General features: G+C 36.6%; 1 protein-coding gene across 2 annotated transcripts; it reads right to left on the bottom strand.

Moving 5' to 3' along the window:
- Positions 1-394: 394 nt before the first annotated feature.
- Positions 395-24,933, bottom strand: DCAF13 (DDB1 and CUL4 associated factor 13). 2 transcript variants are annotated; one of them, XM_008052889.1, is made up of 11 exons: positions 24,773-24,933; positions 23,021-23,220; positions 22,435-22,542; positions 18,148-18,237; positions 16,716-16,871; positions 13,759-13,836; positions 10,562-10,644; positions 7,095-7,259; positions 2,450-2,585; positions 2,006-2,169; positions 395-814 (listed from the first exon to the last, which is right to left on the bottom strand). In XM_008052889.1, exons 1-11 carry the CDS (start codon positions 24,840-24,842, stop codon positions 727-729), a joined length of 1,338 nt encoding a protein of 445 aa, XP_008051080.1. In that variant the 5' UTR covers positions 24,843-24,933; the 3' UTR covers positions 395-726. The 2 variants fall into 2 exon arrangements, with proteins under 2 accessions (XP_008051080.1, XP_008051081.1); XM_008052890.2 differs by lacking the exon at positions 18,148-18,237 and having other exon boundaries at positions 633-814; positions 24,773-24,921.
- Positions 24,934-24,996: the final 63 nt, after the last annotated feature.

Genomic DNA, 24,996 nt, shown 5'->3' with positions numbered 1-24,996 from the left:
ATGGCCACTGCAGCCTTGACCTGCTGGGCTCAGATGATCCTTCTTTCTCAGTCTTCCAAGAACTACAGGTGTGTGCGACCTCGCCTGGCTTATTTTTTGATTTATTGTAGGACGAGGTCTCACCAAGTTGCCCAGGCTGGTCTCAAACCCCTGGACTCAGGCCATGCTCTCTCCTCAGCCTCCCAAAGTGCTGGGATTATAGGTTTGAGCCAAGATAATCAGTGCCCAGCCCTGATTATTCTTAAAGAGTCAAAAAGCCAAATATAAATGAAGCAGTAGAAATAAATTTAGTTTAAAAAAACTTCTGACATAGTTTTTCTAAATGTTTTATAGGAAGAAACATCACTGCAATCATTATCCAAAGTACTATTAAAGATATCACAAGAGACATGTGATGTTTTAAATGTAAATTCAAATGTATAATGTTTATAACAATAGATCAGAAAGAAAATGTATCTCTGTAACTCCCAAAAGGAAAAAAAAAAAATCATTGCAAATACCGTCTTCTTCAGTGAAAGAAGAAAATAAATTAAGGATAAAACAGACAGTCTTATCAACCAGGCCACCTTTAAGGATAATTTTTCAGGGTAGCTAAAATGAGCAACAATAAAGCTCTATCCATATAACTGAAATGTTTGTAAATAAACTAGAGCTGAGTACTTTTATTTGTAGAGCTCTCAAAAGTGACAAATAACGGTGCCTCAGGATTGGTAGGAATCCCAAGTATTATTTCACAACTGCCACTATGTGTTTCTTCTTCTTTGACACAATTGACACAGATCCAGGCTTGCTGTGCTTCAGACGATTCACTTCCCTAGAAATAAAATATAAACAAGTTTATAAGAAATCATCTTATCCAAATAAAACCTTATAAAAAAAAATCAAAGCCTTTTTTTCCACTGGAAAAACACCTATGAAAGAAATTATTTTCACAGTCTGAATAGGCAAAAGGTAGCCAGTAAGCAGAAATCAACTTTAGTTACTTATTTATTTCTTATTTTATTACCTATTAGCATCCTTTACTAAGCTTAAAAATCTGACAAAGTTGCTAAAATATTTCAAAGTGATTTGACCCCAACATCTATCCAGACAACAAAATAAGTCATTTGCACAGTCTAACTGAAAAAAAAAAAGAGCTGTCTTAGAATTTCATGCATGCATTCAAGTGTTCCAAAGAAAGCATATCTCATAGGGAAAATGGTATTGGTGGAAGAGCTCTGCTCCAGATCCAAAATGTCAGACTGCAAATGTTATGATAAAGCATATTAGAAAAATGTTTACTTAAGAAACGAACAATACAGAGGAGTTCTTGCATTTCTTTAACTTGGAAAATACAGTTTCCCTTAATTCCACCTACATCAAAAATAATTTTTTTTTTCAGAGACAAGATCTCACTATGATCATAGCTCACTATAACCTTGAACTCCTGGGCTGAAGCAATCCTCCCTCCTCAGTCTCCTAAGAAGCTAGGACTACAGGCATGGACCACCATGCCTCCCTAATTTTTTTATTTTGTAAAAGTTTTCTTGTAGAGACAAGGCCTCACTATGTTGCCCAGGATGGAGTGCAGTGGTGCAATCATAGCTCACTATAACCTTGAACTCCTGGGCTCAAGTGATCCTCCTACTTTAGCCACCCGAAGGAATGGGATTGCAGGCATATGCCACTATGCCCAGCCAGAAATCATTTTGTAAAAATTATCTATTTATAATCATAGTTTTAATATGAGTAGAAATGTTTTCCTATTTTGATAATTCATTTTCATTGTCCTTTAAACATATTTTCAAAACAGTGAAACTTCTCACATTCTCAGATGATCACTGCTTCCCCCTTTACTGGGAAAAGGGGGAAAAAGACTTTCTGGAGAAGTCTTTAAACATATCCCTAACTTCAATAACAGCATATAAACTACTCCTTTGAATGAGTTTTATTGTTTGCTTCTGATGGGATAAAAGAGAAAGTCAGAAAAGGGTACTGAGATAGAGTCAGATGTCCCAAAACATACTTCCGGCGACGAGCTTCTTTCATGATGCGCTGTTCCTGAATCTGGCTGTAGATAGACTTTGGCAGGTGTCGATGACGAGATATCCGTTTAATATGAGGATAATGCTGAAATTTCTCTTTCAACTTCTGGTTGTAATCCTTGGCTGCTTTTTCTCGTGATGTAAGCTGAAAATATGAATTTTGGTATCTTAAAACACAAAGTGCCAAGAAGGCTCAAGTGTTACCAAACATCTGAATTAATAAAGGCACTCTGTGGGTACTACAGACATGAAACAAATGATTATCAATACAGCCATGTCTATTTTCTTGAGAACTTATTTCTCTTTATCACAGCTATATCAATTTGATCAAAACACCTAAAAGTACTTCAAGTAAGTGTTTACAATATAATGACACCTAATAAAACAAGAAACTAGCTTTATGACAAGAAAATGGGTTCTCTTACCACACCCAATTTTTCAGAAGCATTAGCTTTCCACAGACGAATGTTCATTTCATCAGATCCACACATAATGTACTTGTTGTCAGAAGTCCATTTTACACAGATAACATGCTGCATTCGTTTTGTGTGATAGACTTCCCTATGGGAGAGGAATTCTGTTAAAACTCCTTGTATTTGGGTACACATTTTCTTTAACTAACTACCACCTATTAAGTACCAGGATACTATTTTTGAGTACTAAGGGAATATAAAAGAGGAATTCAAATTAATTTCAATGTATTTTTACTGAACCCAACTAACAAAGTTCTATGTTAAGTGTCGGGAAATTAAAAAAAAGTTTCTGCCCTCAGAGAACTTACTATCCAATAAGAGAAAGAAATATAAATTAAGTAAAACCAGATGTACAGAAAAGTTCACCAAATAACTGAATGCATAAAATGCAATTAAAATATGATGTTCAAACTTTGTATGACTTTGTAACAATCAGAAATGGCTTGCTCTTTAATAAGCCCCTTCCCCCCCCATCCCAGATCAATTCAGGTCAGTCCATATACCTTTTCCTCTCAATTTTATTGGAAAAGAAACACAATGGCTTTCAAAGAACACATTCTGATATGGTGATCCTAATGTCTGACTTTTGCTTTGGTCAAATTATTAAAAAATTTTAATTAATTGAGGAGAGTTGATGATTTATTTTCAGGTATGAAAAGAAAGGGAAGGCTGCCAGGCTTGGTGGCTCAGCCTGTAATCCCGCGCCTTTGGGAGGCTGAGGTGAGTGGATTGCCTGAGCCTGTGGGTTCGAGACCCGCCTGGGCAGCGAGACCTCATCTCTACAATTAAAAAAATCAAAAAATCAGCCGGGCATGGTAGCACATGCCTGTAATTCCAGCTACTTGGAAGGCTGAGGTGGAAGGATTGCCGGAGTCCAGCAGGTTGAGGCTGCGGTGGCCGGGAGCGGCCACTGCCCTCTAGTCTGGGCAACCGAGTGAGACTCCAACTCAAAAAAAAAAAGAAGGGGAAGGCTACAGAAGTGTCTGATAAATTGACGTAAGAAGCATTTAATAAATGGAGATGTCAAGAATCATACCTACTTGGGAAGGCTGTGAAACATGCTAAGTGAATTCACAAAGAACACTATATTGGGAAGTGTTAAGAATATTAAAAAGCAAGTAAAAGACAAGGTCACAAAAAATTAGAAACTTCTGGAGAAGTAAATTTTCGATATCTGGATTAAATAAAAATGCAGACTACATAAGAGAAAGGAAACAGGCTTAAGAAACTATGCACAGCAAAAGAAAATCAAAAAGGATGACTAAATCAAATATAGTTCATATGCAGAGATAAATACCTCTATAGTACATTCACAAAGCTAGACCTTTAGCTTCCAAAAGATATTTTAAGCACCTAAACAGTAAGAAATTTATTTTTAAAGGGAAAATAATGATTAGAATGAACATCCTATTAAAATGAGACAGACATTTTTTCTTCTCCCCCCATCGTTCTGCTTTTTTTTTTTTTTAAACCTGTCACTGACTTCAAGCTCAATTGCTCTGCCTGTAAAGATTCATTTCTTACATTCTCTACATATGTAACAATCCTCTTTTGCTGAAACAATATAATAAGTTTAAATGTAAGGAAATTCAATCAGGCTTCTATAACCATTAAAAATAATCTGTTCATGGTGTAGACTGGTCAAATCCAGTGGTCAGTAACTTACCCAACTTGGAATCCTCCTTAGTGGCAAACTATGCGGTGTTCCTCATTTCTAAATATATTTATATTTGCACATATACTAGATTTATTAAGCTCACTATAAGTTATACTACTGTGAGATAAATACATTTTTTAAACGTAAATTCCTTTTTTGTTTTTTTGAGTTGCAGTCTCACTCTGTCGCCTAGGGTAGAGTGCAGTGGTGCCATAATGACTCACTGCAGCCTCGACCTCCTGGGTAAGGCAATCCTTCCACCTTAACCCCCTGAGTAGCTGGGACTACAGGTATGTGCCACCATGCCCAGCTAACCTTCAAAATTTTTTGTAGAGATGAGGTCTTGCTACATTGCCTAGGCTGTCTCAAACTCCTGGCCTCAAGCAATCCTCCCGCTTTGGCCTCCCGAAGTACTAGGATTAGAGGCGTAAATCACCATGCTCAGCCAGAAAACATTTTTGAAAGATGGATTATTCAAAGCACTGCCCAAGTATGAATTATTCGATGTTTGTAAAGATAGGAAACTAGAACAAACCACAGAAACGAACTAGCACTAGCTTTTATGCAGATGAAGACTACAGTCAGAGGGAATGCCATCTATATCCAAATACAACAGGAAGTAATACATTTTAAGATTGTGATTACAAAACCTCCAAATGACATCAGACAACTCCCTGGAAATGAAACAAATGAAATAAAAGAAATATATACTCCTTTATACAATTCTGTAGTAACTTGAGTCTTCCAGCTGGACCTGCATTTAGTTGTCCATGCTGGTTTTAGAATAATTCAGTCTAAACTCAGCTGCTGGGCCCTAGGGAATCAAAGTACCTAAAAATTCCTCTCTCTCAATTTTCTTTTGCTCTCTTTCCATTCTTTGAGTATGCTAATGCACCATGTTAGAAAAATATTGTCCTGTATCTTTGGCAGTTCTGGTGCCAAGAAATGATGAAGGGCCATATTCTTTTGAATCTCAACATTTTCCAGAGATGTGGGAATGGTAGCTATGAACCTTGCTTGGACCTGACCAAATAATCCCAATAAACCATTCACAAAATTTGGAGACTATCAAGGCAGCTGCAAAGGAAGCAATAGCCACATAGGAACAAACACTAGTAGTTCTACAACAGAAATTATGGAATGAAGATCAAAGTCACAAGAACACTCCCATCAGCATGTTTTTGATTCAAGCACCTTGGTAATCAGATAAACAGCAATGAAGACAATTATTTGCTGGCAATCAATGATGACACAAGGTTTAGAAATCTACATGGCTTCCTCAAACTGGAGGGAAGAAAGATGCAAATATCACAAGTAAAAACACCAGAGTTAGATAAGCAGATTGACTATGACTATATCCTTTAATTGTAATTTTTTATGAGAAAAATTATATCCATTTTCTTGGATTTGCATGATTCTAGGAACACATCTAAGGCATTACTAAGGAACAATGAGAATGCATATAAAAGTGTTCTATAAGCCATACATACTACACAGGGATTTTACACAGAAATAAGGTTTTTAAAGTCAGTCTGTAAAGCAAAACATCAAGTAGAAATTACCCTTGCAAACCCCTTGAAATGCCATAGGTTTCTATAAAATATCTCAATACAAAAATATGATATAATGTAACAGAATACAGATGCATATGCATAAATCTACATGTAACAATATGTAGAGGGACACACTGTACAAAACAACACAAATCTAATACACCAGAATCACGTTCTGTGTGCTTACAGAATGAGACACACAAATGAAGCTAAAGGACAGCCGAGTTTTCACCCCTCCCCCCTCTCAAGCAACCAGGCAGGGCCTTTGCCTAACTAAGTGGAATGGAGGGAGAACGGTTTTGACGATTTGAACTTATTTTTTTCCTCCTTTCAAATTTTTGCCTTGGTGTGAACAGCTGGATTTACGTACAAAATAAGAAATGTAAGGTATTATTGTTATTTGTTTGTTTTTGTTTTTTTTGAGTTGGAGTCTCACTCTGTCACCCAGACTGGAGCGGCCACTGCAGCCGCGACCTGCTGGGCTCCGGCGATCCTTCCACCTCAGTCTTCCCAGAAGTTGGAACTACAGGCGCATGCTACCACACCCAGCTAATTTTTTGATTTATTGTAGAGATGAGGTCTCACCAAGTTGCCGAAGCGGGTCTCGAACCCGCAGGCTCAGGCAATCCACTCACCTCAGCTTCCCAAAGCGTGGGATTACAGGCTGAGCCACCAAGCCCAGCTTATTATTGTTATTAATTGCTCTTAAGCTCCATTACTGCAAAAAACTTTCCCATCAAAGTTTTCACTACTAAATTTAAATTCACAGAAGTTTACTACAAAACATTAAAAAGTAATTCTGAAATAAAAAAGGCCCTACTGTAAAGCAAACACTGAGATTTCATACCAACAAATTATATAAAGATAATACCTTGTTCAATGAAAGAAACCCCCTGGAAGGCTGATGCTTTGCCCATAGATGACACAGTGAAAGTCAGTACCTCAAGTCACCACACCTGGGTGTAAACCTTATCATACACACATAACCAGTTATGCTCTCAGAAAAGATAAATCATGATGAGAACAAAGAAAAACCAAGCAAAAATACAACAAATGACATTTTGGTCAATGGCAGACCACATATATGACAACGATCCCATAAGATTAAAATACTATATTTTTACTGTACCTTTTTTATGTTCAAATGTTTAGATACACAAATACTTACCACTGATTGTGTTCCAACTGCCCACAGTAACACTCCGTAGCCTAAGAACAACAGGCTATACCATTCAGCCTTGGTGTGTAGGCTATACAATCTACAGTTACTGTATAAATATACTGTGATGTTCACACAACAATGAAATCGCCTATCGACTATTTCTCAGAATTTATCCCCATCATTAAGTGATGCGTGACTGTAAATGGCTTATTGTTAGTTACATACCTGCTTTGACTTCTGGCCACAGGAAAGATTCGAATAGATTTATCAAAACTAGCAGACACAAACTCTTTCCCAGTGGGAGAGTAATCCACATCAAGCACCGCAGACACATGATCCATGTGGACCATCACAGGAGTGTCCAGTGCACGCATATCAAAAGTATACAAGCTGTAAAACAATTTTTAAATATTTGATACACATTTCTTGAAAGAAGTCATATGTAGTACTAAAAGATATTAGTGAAACTAAGACCCATCATTGAAATAATATACATCTAAATAAACAGCTCAACACTGTACAGAAGCAGATGAGGACAGGAAAAAATATCAAGTGTTTATTATTCTTTAAGACTACACTTACACATACACACAATTTTTCTCCTTAAAAACATAAATCTCTTTGTAGAAAAATGTGAATATTTCAAAAAAGGACAAGGAGCACAATTACCTTTAATTTCATTACTCAGAAAAGTCAGTGTAATTTGTTAAAAAAATCTTTTCTCCATGCAATTTAAATACATACTCTTAATAAAAGTGAAATTCTATATAAAGCTTTATATTCTGCTATTTCATGTAGCATATTATGAGCATTTACCCACATCATTAAATAATCTTTGAAAAGATAATAAGTACTGCATACTCAATTGAGTTAAAATATTTTTTCCCTATATCTTAATAGTTTCCAATATTTTAAAATTATTATTATTATTATTATTTTGAGTTGGAGTCTCACTCTGTCACCCAGACTGGAGTGCAGTGGCCGCTCCCAGCCACTGCAGCCTTGACCTGCTAGGCTCCAGCGATCCTTCCGCCTCAGCCTTCCAAGTAGCTGGAACTACAGGCGTGCGCTACCACGCCTAGCTAATTTTTTATTTTATTGTAGAGATGAGGTCTCACCAAGTTGCCCAGGCAGGTCTCGAACCCGCAGGCTCAGGCAATCCACTCACCTCAGCCTCCCAAAGTGCTGGGATTACAGGCTGAGCCACCGAGCCTGGCTTATTTTAAAATTATAAATAATGCTTAATAAAATCCTGATGTTTAAATTTTTGACATTCAATTTTTTTTTCTTTAAAGAGTTGGGATCTCACTCTCTTGCCCAGGCTGGAGTACAGTGGCTCTATCATAGATTAATCTTTAATTAAATGAGACACATTCAATTAAATCTAGACAGCTTCCTGTAAGTAGGACTGTTAGGTCTAAAGGCACAAACATTTTTAAGCCTTGATATGAGTTGTCAAATCAATCCCAACAAAGCTGCACTAATATATATGGCTATCAGTGATACATAAGGATGAATACAGCTTTTCAAAGCATTACCCAAATTATGCACAACTGGCAAAAAAAGTGATTATGTAAGTTTCAAGATTTAAAAATTTTTAATCTAACAGCTAAAATAATATTGTTCCAAATGAGTCAGCATGAACAAAATTAATATAGCATTACTGAAACCAAGTTTCTAATAACAAAATACTTGTAGATACGAACATCAATGAGTGAAAATCTGAGGAGACAGATGGTGTCTAGTTTCAAAGTATCTCTCTGAAGATATGTAATAATTACAAAGGGAAAAAACAGTAACTCCATAGTGGAGAAACCTGACAGACAAAACCCTAAATCAAATGATCATTGTTAACTATAGTTTCTGCCTAGAGCAGTGGTTTTCAACCAAATTTGTTATGTTTTAGCAAACTGTTTTTTAGCAAATTTATTTTTACGTGGGAGGAAAGATAAGAATGTATTCAAATTCTAAGTAAATCAATTTGTTTGGATGGAAAATGTTTATATAACAAAGTTCCAAGATATAGGATTCTTTAGGGATCACCTATTCTAACCTTCAACTTTTACAGATGATGAAACTATGGAGTTAGTTTAAATGACTTGCCCAACTTTTTACAGTAATTACTGGTTGGACTACACTTGAACTTGGGTTTCTAATTCACAATGATTAGAATATTTAAAGGGCATTAAGAGAAAGAATATACAGGGGGTGCCAAAAAAATGTATATAAATTTTAAGTGATGTTATCTATGTATTACTTTTTGAAGTTCAATTAAATTACGGTAGCTATGTGTAGTATGATGTTCACTGAACTGTGCTTCTACCATTTTCTTTGACTGTCCTGCCTGTCGCATGGTGATGCTAGCATTCATTTAATTAGCGCCATCTTTTGAGTGAACACCATACTTAAAATGAGCATACGTATTTTTTGGCATGCCCTGTCTTTATAAACATAGAAAAGAGATACCACAGCAGGATCACCTTCAAGTAAGAGTAATTATGGTACTTTAACAAGTCAATTCTTATAAGGGATATGCTCTTTGTTTCGGGTGTCATTCTTCCAAAGGCAAGAAATGAGGAACTCCAGGAACATTCTGAAAAATGATATCTGGCTAAAAATAGCTGATCAGAACATACTTTAGAAACCTTAATAAAGTTGGTTACAATAATGCTGTCTCACTCTTATCTTTTTTTGCCTTTAACTAGAACAATGTAATTTAATTTCAAAACATCAATAAAGGCTTAAAAGGGTTTCAATTAATGTGGTTTAATACTTCTAGCTAATGAGAGTCCAATTGAGCTTCTTTTTAGTACAGAAAGTCATAAGAGATACTTAGTTGGTACCCTAAAACATCATGTAATAAATCCTTTTATGAGCTAACACTACTACTTTTTATGCCTTCAGATCTATATAGCGGAACTCAGAACTTAAATACAAAATATCTAAAGTTCAATCCACCACCAAACTTCTGACTTCTCTAAAAAAAGCGTAAGAATCTACTATATTCATAGCACTATAATAAATGCTTTAGATTTTAAAAAATGAATAAAATGAATAAAACATTCTTTCCTTATGGGGAGAGTGATCTCCCTGCTTTAATATCTTAAAAAGGGGATAATATACATGTTCCACCCACCTTATAAGGATACTAAAAAGATAACTATAACATGACTATACATGAATATCCGCTACCTGAAAGTTACAAATGTGTAGGAAGATATTTTCGTTTCCATTAAAACATGTATGGTTCAGTTATTATTTATAAGATCTACATCAGAGATCAGCCAACAACTTCTAGAAAGGGCCAAATAGTAAACATTTCTAGCAAACTGAACCATAAGGTCTCTGCTTCAACTATTCAACTCAGTTGTTATAGTACAAAAGCAGCCCCATCCAATATATACATGGATATGGCCATATTCCAATAAAATTTTATAAAAGCAGGTAGCAGACAGGATTTGGCCCACTGGTTGTCATTTACAATCCCTTATCCATATCATTCTAAAAACTAAGAAAATAGTTTTCTAAAGAAATTCTTCTCCAATTTGGAAAACATTTTAAAGCTAAACAAATGATAGTTTTCTAACTTATATATGAAGGTATACTTACCTAGTGATATATATGTTCTTAGTAAGACTTACACAACTAAGCCATTTTAGATAGAAATAAGTTTTTAAAAGAGGAAAGCTTACTTGTAATCTTCATTTGCTGCAGTAAAAATGAAAGCTTCCATGGGATTCCAACAGATCGTATTTGTTCTCATATCTAAGATGACCTGAGAAAGGAAGCATATACTATGCCATCACCAGAAATTAATTACTTCTGGGGCCAGGCAAAGTGGCTCACGCCTGTAATCCTGGTATTTGGGAGGCTAAGGTGGGAAGAATGCTTGAGGCCAGCGATTTGAGAGCAACACGGGCAATATAGCAAGATCTCATCTACAAAAATTCAAAAAATTAGCCAGGCATGATGATACACACCTACAACTGCAGCTACTCAGGAGGCTGAGATGGGAGGCTCACCAGATCCCAGGAGGTTGAGGCTGCAGTGAACCATGAGTGTGCCACTACACTCCAGACTGGGTGACAGAGTAAGACTCTGACTCAAAAAAAAAAGAAAAAGAAAAAATGAAGCAAATTACCTCTAAAATGGATAAGTCTTCCACTGCATTTCCTTTCCTTTGGTTTGCATTGATTTAAACAAATATTTAGTAAGTACCTATTATGTGCACAGTATTCAACTCAGCGCAATGGGAAGATAAATCCATCAGTAACTATTTCCTGAATACACAGGCAGAGTGGTAAATATAAAAAAATAGAAAAATGCTAACTTAACTCCTGTTCCTTGATCTCAAACAACTTAGTTTAGTCAGAAAAATGAGACATACATAAGAAAAGTTAAAATATAATAAAGTAATAAACAATGGTGAGTTTAGGGTTAAAGTAGAGAAAAAAATGTCTCAAAAGACAAGTATAATTTGAACTAACCTATGAAGGATCAAGAATTTAGTGTTTGCGTTTTTCAATGAGAACACTATGGCATCCTGCACAGGTTAATCTTTTGTTGTACGCAATTATCCACTAGGATGTTTAGCCTCTCAGGCTCCTCCCCACTGAATGCCCCTCCTATATTCCCCAAACTACACCTGGTGGGGGAGTACAAACTCAAATGAGAACCACTATTTTAGGAGAGAAAGAACAGAAGAAATACTGATACTCTAGTAGACTGAACCAAGAAACAACAGAAAGTAGCAGTGTCTAACAATCTCTGCATCTGTCAAAGTGACCTGCATGTGACAAATTCCAATTAAATGCTGCCTTGGTGATTGAAACAAATAAACAAATAAATTGCAAAATGGAATCCGATTTCAGAGGGCTTTGAAAGCTAGGCTACCATTGTTTTTTCCAACTTAAAAGTAATGGAGCACCATTAAAAACGGAAAATGAAGCCAGGCATGGTAGCTCACACCTATAATCCCAGCACTTTGGGAGGTGAGAGGATTGCCTGAAGCCACAGGTTCAAGACCAGCCTGGACAACGCGGTGTGACCTTGTCTCCACAATAAATAAAAAAATTAGCCAGGCAAGGTGGCACCTGCCTATAGTTCCAGTTACTTGGAAAGCTGAGGTGGTTGGATCACCTGAACCCAGCAGGTTGAGGCTGTGATAACTGTGAGCATGCCACTGCACTCCAGCTGGGCGACAGAGTGAGACTCCGACTTAAAAAAAAACAAAACAAAACAAAACAAAAAACCACACAGAGGGTGGGGGCTAGGTAGGTAGAAGGGAACAGAAATTACTATTTATTAAACTCGTACTTCATGTCAGCATTCTGCTAACTGCTTTAAGTACCAAGTCTATTCTCACCAATATGCTACAAAGTAGTTATTAATACCATCATTTTACAAGAGAAACATAAGCTGAATAAAAAACCAAAGTTCATGTAGGACTTTCCCACTATATCACATGAATGAGTGAAATGATTAAAGTGAGACTTGGGAAAGATCATCATATTTATCAATTTATTTTATTTTATTTTTTTTGAAAGCAGGATTTACTGAGAGAACAGAAAAGCTCCCAGTGGGAGCAGACCGAAAGGGTTGCCCATATTTATTGATTTTTTTTTTTTTTGAGTTGGAGTCTCACTCTTGTCACCCAGACTGGAGTGCAGTGGCCGCTCCCGGCCACCGCAGCCTCGACCTGCTGGGCTCCGGCGATCCTTCCGCCTCAGCCTTCCAAGTAGCTGGAACTACAGGCACGCGCTACCACACCCGGCTAATTTTTGATTTATTGTAGAGATGCGGTCTCGCCAAGTTGCCCAGGCGGGTCTCAAACCCACGGGCTCAGGCAATCCGCTCACCTCAGCCTTCCAAAGGCGCGGGATTACAGGCTGAGCCACAGAGCCCGGCTTTTATTGATTTCAAATTTCAATGAATGTACTCTACTTCTAATACTTCTGAGCTTTTTATATATTATAAGAATGATTTAGGAAAAGCAAAACCAAATATTAAAGCATTTCTTGGCCAGGCATGGTGGCTCAGGTCTCTAATCCCACCATTTTGCGAGGTCAAGGCAGGAAGCTCACTTGAGGCCAGGAGTTCAAGATCAGCCTTGACAATATAGTGAAACTCTGTCTCTACAAAAATAAATAGTTAATTAATGAATAAAAAATCATTTATTTTATATGTGGACTATGACAATGGACTCATGGCATATGAATGATGTCTAGTCTTTCTCCTGTGTTCTCACAATTCCAGTACTTGAAATCAACTTTACACCCCTTTACTTAAAACAGCATTCCTCTCTTTGCCTCCAAACAATATTTCTCTCTCTCTTGAGAATCAACTTAAGGTTGTATTAGCTTTGATATCTAAGTCCTGGAATGACCACTTTAGAACTGTTGGGAAATCTGTTACCCTGAACAGGGTAGTGCATGTCTAAACAAAACGTCAAACTAGTACCCATCGGCATACAACTAAACAAACAAAGCTGGTTATGTGAATAGTTCTAAGATTTTCTGGACTAAAATACTGTATGTGTCATATGATAATCATGGGGCCTGAAGTATTATTACAGTGTTAAGCAATGAGATGCAGTATCTTTAACATAAGAACTTTCAAATCATTAGTACTCACTAGATACCTAAAATTTAGGGTGTCAAGGAAGTCACAGAGATGTCTAGGATATAATACTTAGTGAATAGTTAAGGGTCTCTAAAAAGCAACAGGGAGCTAAGAGACTGCCACAATCATCATTTTGGGTCCTAAGAACATCTCTACAAAAAAACAAAAAAAACCAAAAAAACAAAACTTGTTCCATATTTTCAGTTACTTAATTTACAGAGGAACGTGTCACCAATTGTATATAGCAAAAGACAAAATTGAAACTCACTTTTTTCAGAGGAGTGGCTTGTCTCATATCATACAGTACTATATTCCTGTCAGAAGCACAACTTCCCAAAAGAAATGTCTAAAAATAAGTATAACACCAGTTAAAGTCACACTTGGTAGCAAACCATACCTATTCACTGAACAGATAATTTAAGTATCCTTAATATTTACGTTAAAAAACAAAGTTGAATATTAAAGTCCATTTTCAGAAGGTACAATAAATCATCCATAATTTCAGCAACCTAAGTATTTTTACTGTCAAATCCCCATGCAGCACGTTTTAGATGTCAGTGATGATAGTGCAGTTAATACTTGTTCTAATTTATAACAGAACATATTTTATGTATCCATTCTTCAACTTAGACTCTCCTGTTTTTTACTATTATAAGTAATACTTTAAACATTTGCACACATTTAGGAGTGACATTACGAAATCTAAAGGTATGAACAAGATTATGGCTTTTGATATTTAGGCTAATTATTTTCCAGAGTTATACCAATATACATTTCAATGTGGGAATATGCCAATTTTAATGCAACTGGGCAGCATTAGGCAATATCGTTTTGAAGTTAATAACTGTATGATAGTGTCTCATAGTTATATAAGTGTATTCTTTTTTTAATTTTAAAGATGTGGGATACAATTCAGGATTAAGTAAACAAATAGTCCTCATACAGGTAAAGTTTGGGTCTCCCTTTAATTCCCACTTTGCCTGGTTAGAGATTAGGTACCCTTACTGATGTTATATGCCTCCCCTACCCCTTGGCAGTTTCTGGCTACTGCCAATCCCTTTCTTATGGCATTATGGAAAATATTCAGGGTATAAATTTATTCTTTATCAGCAGTTAGTTACTTATTTTCTTGTGTTTGTTAACTCGCTGTAAAATTAGGCCAGTCCTTTGTCCAACTGTTTTCAGATGTTTCATGTACTTATTTTATTTGTAAGTCAGTTATAAATGTACAAATACTTACAGAACCTTTGGTATTAAATGAAAATAAATCCCCTGCCATCCAGTGGATCCCTGAATCCCACACTCTGCAGTACCACTCCTCCTCACTCATGGTTCCTGACACACAACTCCTAGCTTCTGCCTACTATTACTTCCTGTTGTAAGTGTAGAGGAGAAGAGTTATTTACTAAATAGCTGCATGGCCAGCTAACTTCTACTACTGTGTGTGCACAGTTCAACTAAAACATTATAAAGCAAATGTTAGATCCTGATCTCTTCTCAGTCCTTTCTGAGAGTCTGCTGTCTTGATGGCTGCCTCTCTGACACTTCCCCTAGTGATGTCTCTCAACCCTTCCTGGCCTCTCATTATGTCACCTCGGGGTGTAACCAGGTTCCATTTCTAAAAACAAAGACTTATCTGAGCAAAGTAAAAAAATTCTACCTAGACTGAATGCCAACTTTCACACTGTCAAATGTGACAATGCTCAGCACAAACTTTTGGCTTTACCAGAAAGCTAGGCTTCAATATTTTAACAGAAAATTAATTATTAATGATTAGAGGAGACAAATATACTCCATTTGGTCATAGCAACATGCCCTTTCCATTAAGTTTAATACAGGATAAGAGACATGCATACACCATTTACCTTTACCTCTAAGTCATCTCATAAGGATAATTTAAAAAAAACAAACCACAACTGAACAAATACAGATGTTATACAGGCAAGTCTCAAAAACATGGTCACTAGGTCATCACAAATTAATTATGATTTTAGAAATGGCCATCAGTTCTTCTGACACAGGTTCTCACCAAAGAAGAGTTAGTTCCTTAAAATCATAGGAATCAGTAACTGGCTGGGTTTTATTTCATTTTATCTTTTACTGTAATAACATCACCATCTTGAATGTGGAAAGTATTTTTGAAAATGTTCACATATATTATCAACGTTTACACTCACAACAAACCTATAAAACACACTAGGAGATATAATTAATCTCATTTTTAAAACAAAAAAATATAGCAAAAAACTGTGACTTGTATAAGGTCAACACAAAGGCATATTGGCAGGAAACACAGTTTCAGCTTAGCACCACACTAAGTAGGGCATAAAATGTTCCTATAAATGGCTTATGTTTATAGCTTGCTTCTGCTCAGTGTTACCTAGGCCCTACTTTGCAAAGCTAGCTTGTCTCTCCATGCTATATCTCACTTTTACGACCAAAAGGAACACAGGGAAGGAAGATGGAGGACGAAGTGAAGAAGGTAACAGCAGAGATAGATACTCTAGACAAGTAATCGGCAAACTTTTACTGTAAAAGGCCAGAAAGTAAGTACTTTAGGCTTTGTAGGCCTTTTGGTCTCCGTAGCAATTACTTGACTCTGCCATTATAGCACAAAAGCAGCTACAGACAATATGTAAGCAAGAGAATATGGCTGTGTTCTAGTAGGACTTTATGTAGAAAAACAGGCAGTGGGCCACATGTGGCTCACAGACTATAGTTTGCCAACACACTATTATGGAACACTGGTACCCTTAATCAATTACAAATAGACAAAACAATGCTCAATGCACCTTCTTCTGACCTCCAAGAGGGTTAAGAAAAATTAACATTTTCCTGAATGTACAATGACAATCTGTGGAACACAAGTATTATAGGCATAAGTAAAATTAAGTTAAACAGTTTGTATTTGGTTGGATTCTTTTCCAAGGGCACATGCACACATCCCTCCTCTAACTATACTAAACACTGGTATCTGAGACTAAACTGTTGGCAAACATGTTGAGATGTGACCAAGGGGTACATAAATAAATAAATAAGATTTTACCAAAGGTATTAGAACTCAGATACAATCTGGAACATTGACAAAATGCTAAAACATTATTAAAATTCTTATACCATACATGCAAAAGTTTTGTAAGCAGAGCTAAATTTATTTAAATTATAATAAATTTCAATTAAATAAAATAGTAATTGTTTTTAAACAATTTCAAAAAGGAACATTACCTCAATTGGGTTAAATTTAACACTACTTATACTGTCAAATCCCCAGGTCATTGAACATATAGGATTGGTTTTTTGTTCATCCCAAATGTCTACTTGCTGTCCACATGTGGCAAAAAGAGGTTCTTTCCAGTGATGATCAATTCCGGTATACACTGTCTTTTAAAGCAAAGAGGTTGTTACAGTTAAGTTTATTCATTATGACTTCAGATCTGCAGAATAATACTTTAAATATATTTATCTATACTCTCATTTCTCTGAGAAAAAACTTTTTTTTTTTTTGAGTTGGAGTCTCACTCTGTCACCCAGGCTGGAGTGCAGTGGCACACTCAAGGTTACCCCAGCATCTACCTGCTGGGTTCCAGCGATTCGTCTGCCTCAGTCTTCCAATTAGCCAGAACTACATGCGTGTACTACCACGCCTGGCTAATTTTTTATTTATTGGAGAGACAAAGTCTCGCCAAGTTGCCTGCGCTGGTCTCGAACCTGCGGGCTCAGGCAATCCACTTGCCTCGCCTCCCAAAGTGCTGGGATTACAGGCTGAGCCACCAAGCCCAGTGGAGAAAAAAATTTATAGAAACCCTTACTTAAAGAGGAAAACAGTATCAAAAAGAGACATGTTATAACAAATTTTGTTCTAGGAATTACTAATTTGTTATTTGTTACCATCAACAAATTATCTCTATTTCCTATTCATACCCCACACCCCTCTCTCTTTAAGAACATTTAGAGAAGGCGGAGGAAGGAGAGGGAAAGAAAAAAAACAAATAAAAGAACTTATAGAACTTCTTCACAGAATCCAAATATCTACTAACTATAAAACTGAAATGACAAAGTGATTTTTAAAAATGCATATGTTTAATTTAAAGATTAAGTATAATTTTAGAATTGTCTACTTCATATAAAAATGTAAACATCTTAAAACATGGGCAGGCCAAATGTTCTGAATTATACTTAAGCCAAAACTAAACCATATTATCTGATTTGCAGAATAATTTGGTAAAAGCATAAGATTTATACAAGAAGCATATTACTACATTTCTTTATTTCCTAAAGAATTCTTTTAAGTAAGAGATTCTGAGTTTTGTGTAAGATCTATGATATAAACCAGACAAATTGAACATTAGTTTTCTGAACTTCTACCCTACAGATTTTCCTCCATGGCCTTACTATAGGAAATGTTTCATTGCATCCTCTAGCTAAAAACAGAAATCAAACTCCACTACAATGAACACCAAAAATCTGTTAAAATTCTTCAGCTTCAAAGGACCTCAACTGTGTCAAATATTGCTTAAGTAGGTCACTAACTGCAGTCTAAGGTCCTTCACTTGTTACTTACATCTCCCCTCACCTTTCGGGAAATTATAACTAAGAAATAATTTTAAGTAAAAGAAGAATTTTAATAAACAAATTTTAAGTCAATTTATTTTTGTACCTTTCCTAATATAGTATGTAATGGCTCTTCTTCTTCTCCATAGCCTGGTCCATCCATTTTCCACTGCTTCACAGTTTTGTCATCACCAACCTAGAAATATTTGTTTTATTATGATGATGATAATGAACAAGTTACAAATTAAAATTTGCCAATAACATATACCAAACTATAAGCATCTTGTTTACAAAAGGTACCATACCATATCCTCCCTATATTTGTTGATGCATTTATATCTCCCCTTGTTACAGTAAAGATTGGTGACAAATATATAAGGTACATAAAATTAAAACTAAAATAATATGAGTAGAGCAAAAGAAAAGAACAGGAGCAAAGTTAGATCATGCATATTATATATATATGTATTTTTTTTTTCAGAACCAAGAGATTTATTAAAAGGGGCTGTTACAGAGAAGATCTGTAATGGGAAAAAAGAGAAAGAGAGAGATAAAGAGAGAGTAAGAGAGAGAGAGAGGAAGTGGAAGAGAGGCAGGGAGAGAACTGCAGAGAGGGAGAGAGTGACAGAGAGAGAGAGAAAGAGAGACCAAGCGCATATTATATTAAAGATGGCATTTCAACTTACGGAAAAAAATAGATTATAATGGTATTATAACATTAGGACAGTCATCTAAAGAGTTCGAGCCAATTTGCTGCCTTACATGAAAATAAAATGTTTCAAATGTTAAAAAAAAAAAACAAACAAAAAACACAAAAACACTACAGAGAAGGCACTTTAGTAATACTGCAACAGATAAAGCCCTTTTCTGTATGACACAGAACTGCAGAAACTACTAAGTAAGTGGTTGTCAAACTATGAACTGCAGGCCTCCAGAAGACCTTGAGGACTTTTCAGGAGTCCAAGAAGTCAAAATTAGTTTCATGTTAGTAAAGCCATAGTTTGTCTTTTCACTGTGCTGACAGCTACACAGATAATATACATAATGGAATACTATTCAGTCTTCAGAAAGAAGGAAATCCTGTCATTTGCAACAACATGAACGAACCTGAAAGGCATTATGCCTAAATGAAGTCAGTCAGGCACAGAAAGACAAATATCTCATCATCTCCCTCTCTGTGGGATCTAAAAAAGCTAAACTCATAGAAACAAGAGTAAATGGTAATTACCAGGGGGCTTTGAGAGTGGGTGATTGGGGAGATATTGGTGAAAAATACAAAACTTCAAACAGACAGGAGGGATATGTTCAAATGTGCTGGAGAGATAGTTACAACATGGTGATTATAGTTAATAACGGTATGTTATATTCTTGACAGTTGCTAAGAGAAGATTAAATGTTCTCACCACAATATCATGATAAGTGTGAAGTAATAGATATGTTAATTAGCTTAATTTACTCATTCCACAGTGTATACATATATCAAAACACCATGTTGTATATTATAAATATACACAATTTCTATGTCAATTAAAGCACAAATTAAAATGTATAAAGACTGAAAATGTTTCCTATTGACCACTTGTTTCTCCTTTTTAAAAAAGCTATATTTAAGTAATGTATCATGTATACCAAGTTTTTAAAATCTATTCAGCTATTACTGGATAATTTAGGTTGATGCCTTATCTTTGTTATTGTAAACAACGACGCAAATCAGCCTTTATTCTTTTTAAGCATTCAAAAAATATATAACAAACCCTTTGGCTGGGATATTAATCAATATATCCAAAAGAATAGCCAACTAGAAGAAGCCTTACTTGCCATCTGCTCCAACTTGCCACTCCATTACTTCTACAACACAGTTTACAGAGTCATGCAGCTCATCTGCACCCCTCCAGTGAAAGGCAACTGAATGCTTTGCAAGGTAACCTATTCTGGTTTTTGACAGCAAGTTAGTTTTTCTTTACTTCAAAACCAGATTTTTAACAGTAACGCCTACTCCCAGTGCTTCTCTATGGAGCAACAAATTAGTCTATTTCCTCTTTCACATGATGATTGTTCAAACTGTAGCTATCAGGTTGCCCAGAAGTTATCTTCTCCCCTGGGTTGCAACCTCTTTATATTCAGCTCAACCAGTTTTTTTCTGGTTTTTTTCTTTTTGAGTCTGATGTCCAGACTGGAGGAGTACACTAGCACACTCACAGCCACTGCAGCCTCAACCTGCTGGGCTCAGGTGATCCTTCTGCTTCAGCCTTCCAAGGAGCTGGAACCACAGGCATGTGCCACCATACCCAGCTAATTTTTTTGATTTATTATAGAAATGAGATTTTGTCAAATTGCTCAGGCTGGTCTCGAACCCCTAAGCTCAGGCAATCCTCTCACTTTTGCCTCCTAAAGTGCTGGGATTAGAGATGTGAACCGATGCACCTGGCTCAACCTGTTTTTTAAAACATCACCAGTGAATTAAGAATAAGGAAGAGCCGGGCTTGGTGATTCAGCCTGTAATCCCGGGCCTTGGGAGGCTGAGGTGAGTGGACTGTCTGAGCCCATGGGGTTCGAGACTCGCCTGGGCAACTTGGCGAGACCTCATCTCTACAATAATGTGGTAGCGCGCGCCTATAGTTCCAGCTACTTGGAAGGCTGAGGTGGAAGGATCGCCGGAGTCCAACAGGTCAAGGCTGCGGTGGCTGGGAGCGGCCACTGCACTCCAGTCTGGGCGACAGAGTGAGACTCCAACTCAAAAAAAAAAAAAGGAAGATCTACCTGGATGATTAGTGTGTATGTATACATGAACTGTTATATATGTAAGTCAAGATATTTAAAAAGCGATACACCAAACCTACAGTGTTAGAAGTGAAAGAGTAGAAATACAGGATCTTTAACTTTCTAATTTTTGCACTTCTACATTCCTAAAATGTTTTCCTTAACCTTCATCTTTATCTTTACAACAAAGTTCACACAGCTGATTATTTCTTTCTCCTGGGACCACACTCATTTGTAGGCTCTTTGAGCTCTCTGACTACTCCCAGAGACTTCCCATTTCCTAGAGGTGGGCATTTCTGAAGGTTACTTCCTTGACATCTTTGTATTTCTATACTTTCCTCTTTACTTCCTCCCCAGTGATGCCATACTATGGCTTCAATCATTAATTCTATACTGATGATACCTAGTTTAGCTCTGACTTCCCTCCTGAACTCCACACCTCTATCTGTAGAGGTAGGTTAGATATCTTTACTCAACTAGCCCATAAATAATCCAGTTCATCACACCACTTCTTTCTCATGCCCACCCTCTTATTTGCTCAGACTCCTGCATCCCCCATTTCTGTAACAGAAACCACTACCCTTCCAGGCACCTCTCAGTCATCAACCCTGTCAAGCTTCCAAAATGTTTCTAAATCCAATCATGACTTTCTACTATTTTCACTCCCCAGGGTAGCCTTATTGCCTACCCAGACAATTAAAACATAGACTCCAAACTGGTAACTCACTGCTGTCAAATGAATCAAATCAAAGCACAGTTTAGATTCTGTCATTTAACTGTTAAAAAGTCTTCAGGGAACTCAAACTGGTATTTGTATATCAGGATTCATAGCAGCACTATTTACAAGTCAAAAGGTGGAAACAAATCAAATGTCTATTGAATGGGTAAACAAAATGTGGCATATACACACAATGAAATGTTATTTGACCATAAAAAGGAAATTCTGACCTGAACCTTGAAGACATGATGTTAAGCAAAATAAGCCTTCACAAAAGGCTTATTTTACCCACACAAAAACTGTATCATTCTACTTACATGAGGCCCCCAGAATATTAAAATCTACAAAGGAAAAGGTGGGATAGTGGTTACCAGGGGCAGGGGACTGGGGGAAATGAGGAGTCACTGTTTAATAAATATAGTTTCAGCTTGGGAAGATGAAAAAGTTCTGGCGATGGATGGTGACGATGGTTGCACAATGATGTGAAAGTACTTAATGTCCCCAAACTGTAGTTAAGAATTTAGATGGTAAATTTTATGTTACGTATATTTTACCACAACCTGCACAAAACTTTGATGATTCCTTACCATCTGACAAATGAAGTACAAATTACTCTCTTAGCACTGAAAATCCTCCAAAATAAGCCAAACTTCCTTTCTAGCCTCCCATTAATCTCATTTCTGTGTTCACAGAACATTAGTTCAACAATGCTGAGTAATTATTTATAATAAGTGAGAGTATAGGAAGGGTTGAATTACATAAAGAAAGCCTGTATTTTTCAAAGTTTAATAAGCTATTTTGCATTGTGAAACTCTAAAGGGGACTTAAAACAAACACATGAATTTAAAAACAATTTCAATAGATCATTTTTGACCTCGTTGATAGAACTTAATGATTCATTGGCTTTATACTTACAGTAAAAAAAGAAGTCCCACAAAAGCGAGTACATATTCCACGCACAAAACCTTCATGTGCTTGTATTGTACGGATACATTTTCGTTGAGACAGGTTCCATATTTTAACCTATGAGCAAGCATACCAAGAAATTTCAGTGAACTATAAATGTAAAATGTTCAGGCACAGGGGTACTACATTTGAAGAAAATGAAATTAAATATCGAAAAGGCTATGAATCACCCTACCAGGCAAAATCCTAAAACCAAAAAATAGTCTGCTGATTCTAGTTTAGGATGATTCAAAACTTTTTTCCTTGACAGTGTAGGAAATTAGGTACTAAATTGTTAATAACATCCTTTGTGAAAAAACTTACACTTAAAACATTTTAATTATAAACATGATTATTTACTGTCAAATTGATCCTTCCACTACTCTATAATTTCTTAGGTTTAGAGAAGAAACTATTGAACTTACAGAACTTAGTCCTGAGAATTAAACTAAAATTAAACAAAGCAAAACCTACAGTAACTAAAGCTAAAGAAAAAACATTTGTAATATATTTGATATTTTTAGTTTAAAATATCAACATTTAGAGTGACACTTGCCTCTCCATCACATGCCCCAGAAAGGACGGTAGCCAGGCTCTTTGGATGCTTTGCCAAGCAATTGACTCCATCTCGATGACCATCCAAGGAAGCAAGGAATGGTTTTGCAAATACCCGTTCCAGTTTGGTAGCATTTAAAGCTCTTACATATTCTCGTGGGACCTCAAAAGGATGTAAGGTAGGATCATAGTTTCTTGGAACTGAAATCAAAATTATTCCTCTTAACAAAATAATTCACATTTATTATCTCATTTTATTTTATTATGTGATCTTCCTCAGCTAATCACTCAATTTGTTATTCAATAAGCATTTAATCAGGGACACTGTTCTATGCTTAGCACTATGAAGAACACAAGAGTAGATAGCTTGCTATCCAAAAATCTTTCTGAAATTACTGGAAAATCATAGGATGCATACAACTTGCAATATAATTAGACCCTAGATATATAAACACGCAGCTCTTCCTTTCATGTGTTCTGTACACTCTTCAATTGGGCAGGGCTTCCAATACGGTTTTCACTTATACTTCTTATGCCTAGCAGTTACTGGCACAACACAAGTGCATAATGAATGCTTGCTCAACTGAACTCTAAGCTCCTTGTAGGGCAGGGCACATACTAATCCCTGGCACTAAACACTGTACTGAGAGGCACACAAGTTTGTGATTATAAATATATAATATAGCTACTATGTATTAAGCACTTTCTATGTTTGTTTACTTAAAAAGCAGAGTTCACCCATCAAGTGCCAGATACTGTTCCAAACATATTTTAATCAATGAATCTCCACAGAATCCTATGTGCTAAGTTCTATTATTATCTCACACTTCATATATGGGGAAACTGAAGTAGAGAGGTTAACTAATTTGCCTATGAAGCAATGGAGTCAAGTTTCAAAACCCAAGGAAGTCTGGTTCTAGAATCTATGTTCTTAACTATTCTAATTTGCTGCTAAACACATTGTTTCAGTGCAAAAATATGCATTCAAAAATACGCGTAGGAAATAATTTTAAGCCCACATGTCTAAAACACCCTTGATTTATAAAAGTAAATGCATATTCTTGATCCACCAGTTCACCCTGCTGTCCCTTTTTTCTGATTTCCTGGTCACGGTATTTAATGTTCAAAAAGGCTCTAACAGGTACATAAGAATAGAAATGATCCCTTGTCATTTAGGCATCATGAGCTATAATTCAAGTGGTCAGCATGTTAATGGGGGCACAGATCAGTAAGTATACACAAAACTCATTATTTTCACTTGAACACTTCTCCCATCAAACTTCTCCACAATGGTTAAGAGAAAACTGATGGTTTTAAATTTCACCTTTGTCTCTTCCAACATCCGGAAGTCCCTGATGTGAAACAGTAAAGTGGCCAGAAGTTGGAGCAGTAGGAAGGTTTTAAAAGCCTGTTTAATTCTTCTTTCCTTCAACCCGCAAGTTTTGTTCATTCAGGTTCCACTCTTCAATAGGAACCTGAGGGCGATCCGAGAGCGGCAGATGGAAGCTTTCCCCTTCAGATAATTATTTCCCACTTACCACTAGATACAATTCTTAGAGAAAGTACTTGAAGAGACGTTACCTGCTACCCGGTTCCGCACCGACCCTATTTGCACAAAGTTGGCCTTGGCGAGAAAGAACTAGGAAAGAACGCGACGAGAGCCCCAGCCTCCCCCCACCTGTATTCCGTAGAAGCCAAGACGAGACCCAGGGCTCGCGGACCGCGTCCCTTTCTCCCTACCAACTTGTCTCACCTTTCTGTAAGTCCAACTTGGTTTCGCGGACATATGTGTCCGGGTTCCGACTCAGCATCTTCACCTTCATCTTGGCTGCTTTTCCTCCCGGCCTGCACCACCTCCCCACTCGGGGCTCGGCTCACTGCTGCCTCCTCCCGCACATGCGACTTCCGCTTCTTTCAGACTACTTCCTGTCACGTGACTCACCCAGCGGCCGCCGGTCGGCTCAGCTGGATCCTGCG

Source organism: Carlito syrichta, unplaced genomic scaffold, assembly GCF_000164805.1.
Source record: "Carlito syrichta isolate Samal-C Ts95f unplaced genomic scaffold, Tarsius_syrichta-2.0.1 Scaffold287640, whole genome shotgun sequence".
NCBI classification, from domain to species: Eukaryota; Metazoa; Chordata; class Mammalia; order Primates; family Tarsiidae; genus Carlito; species Carlito syrichta.
This window is presented reverse-complemented; position numbering and strand designations above follow the sequence as displayed.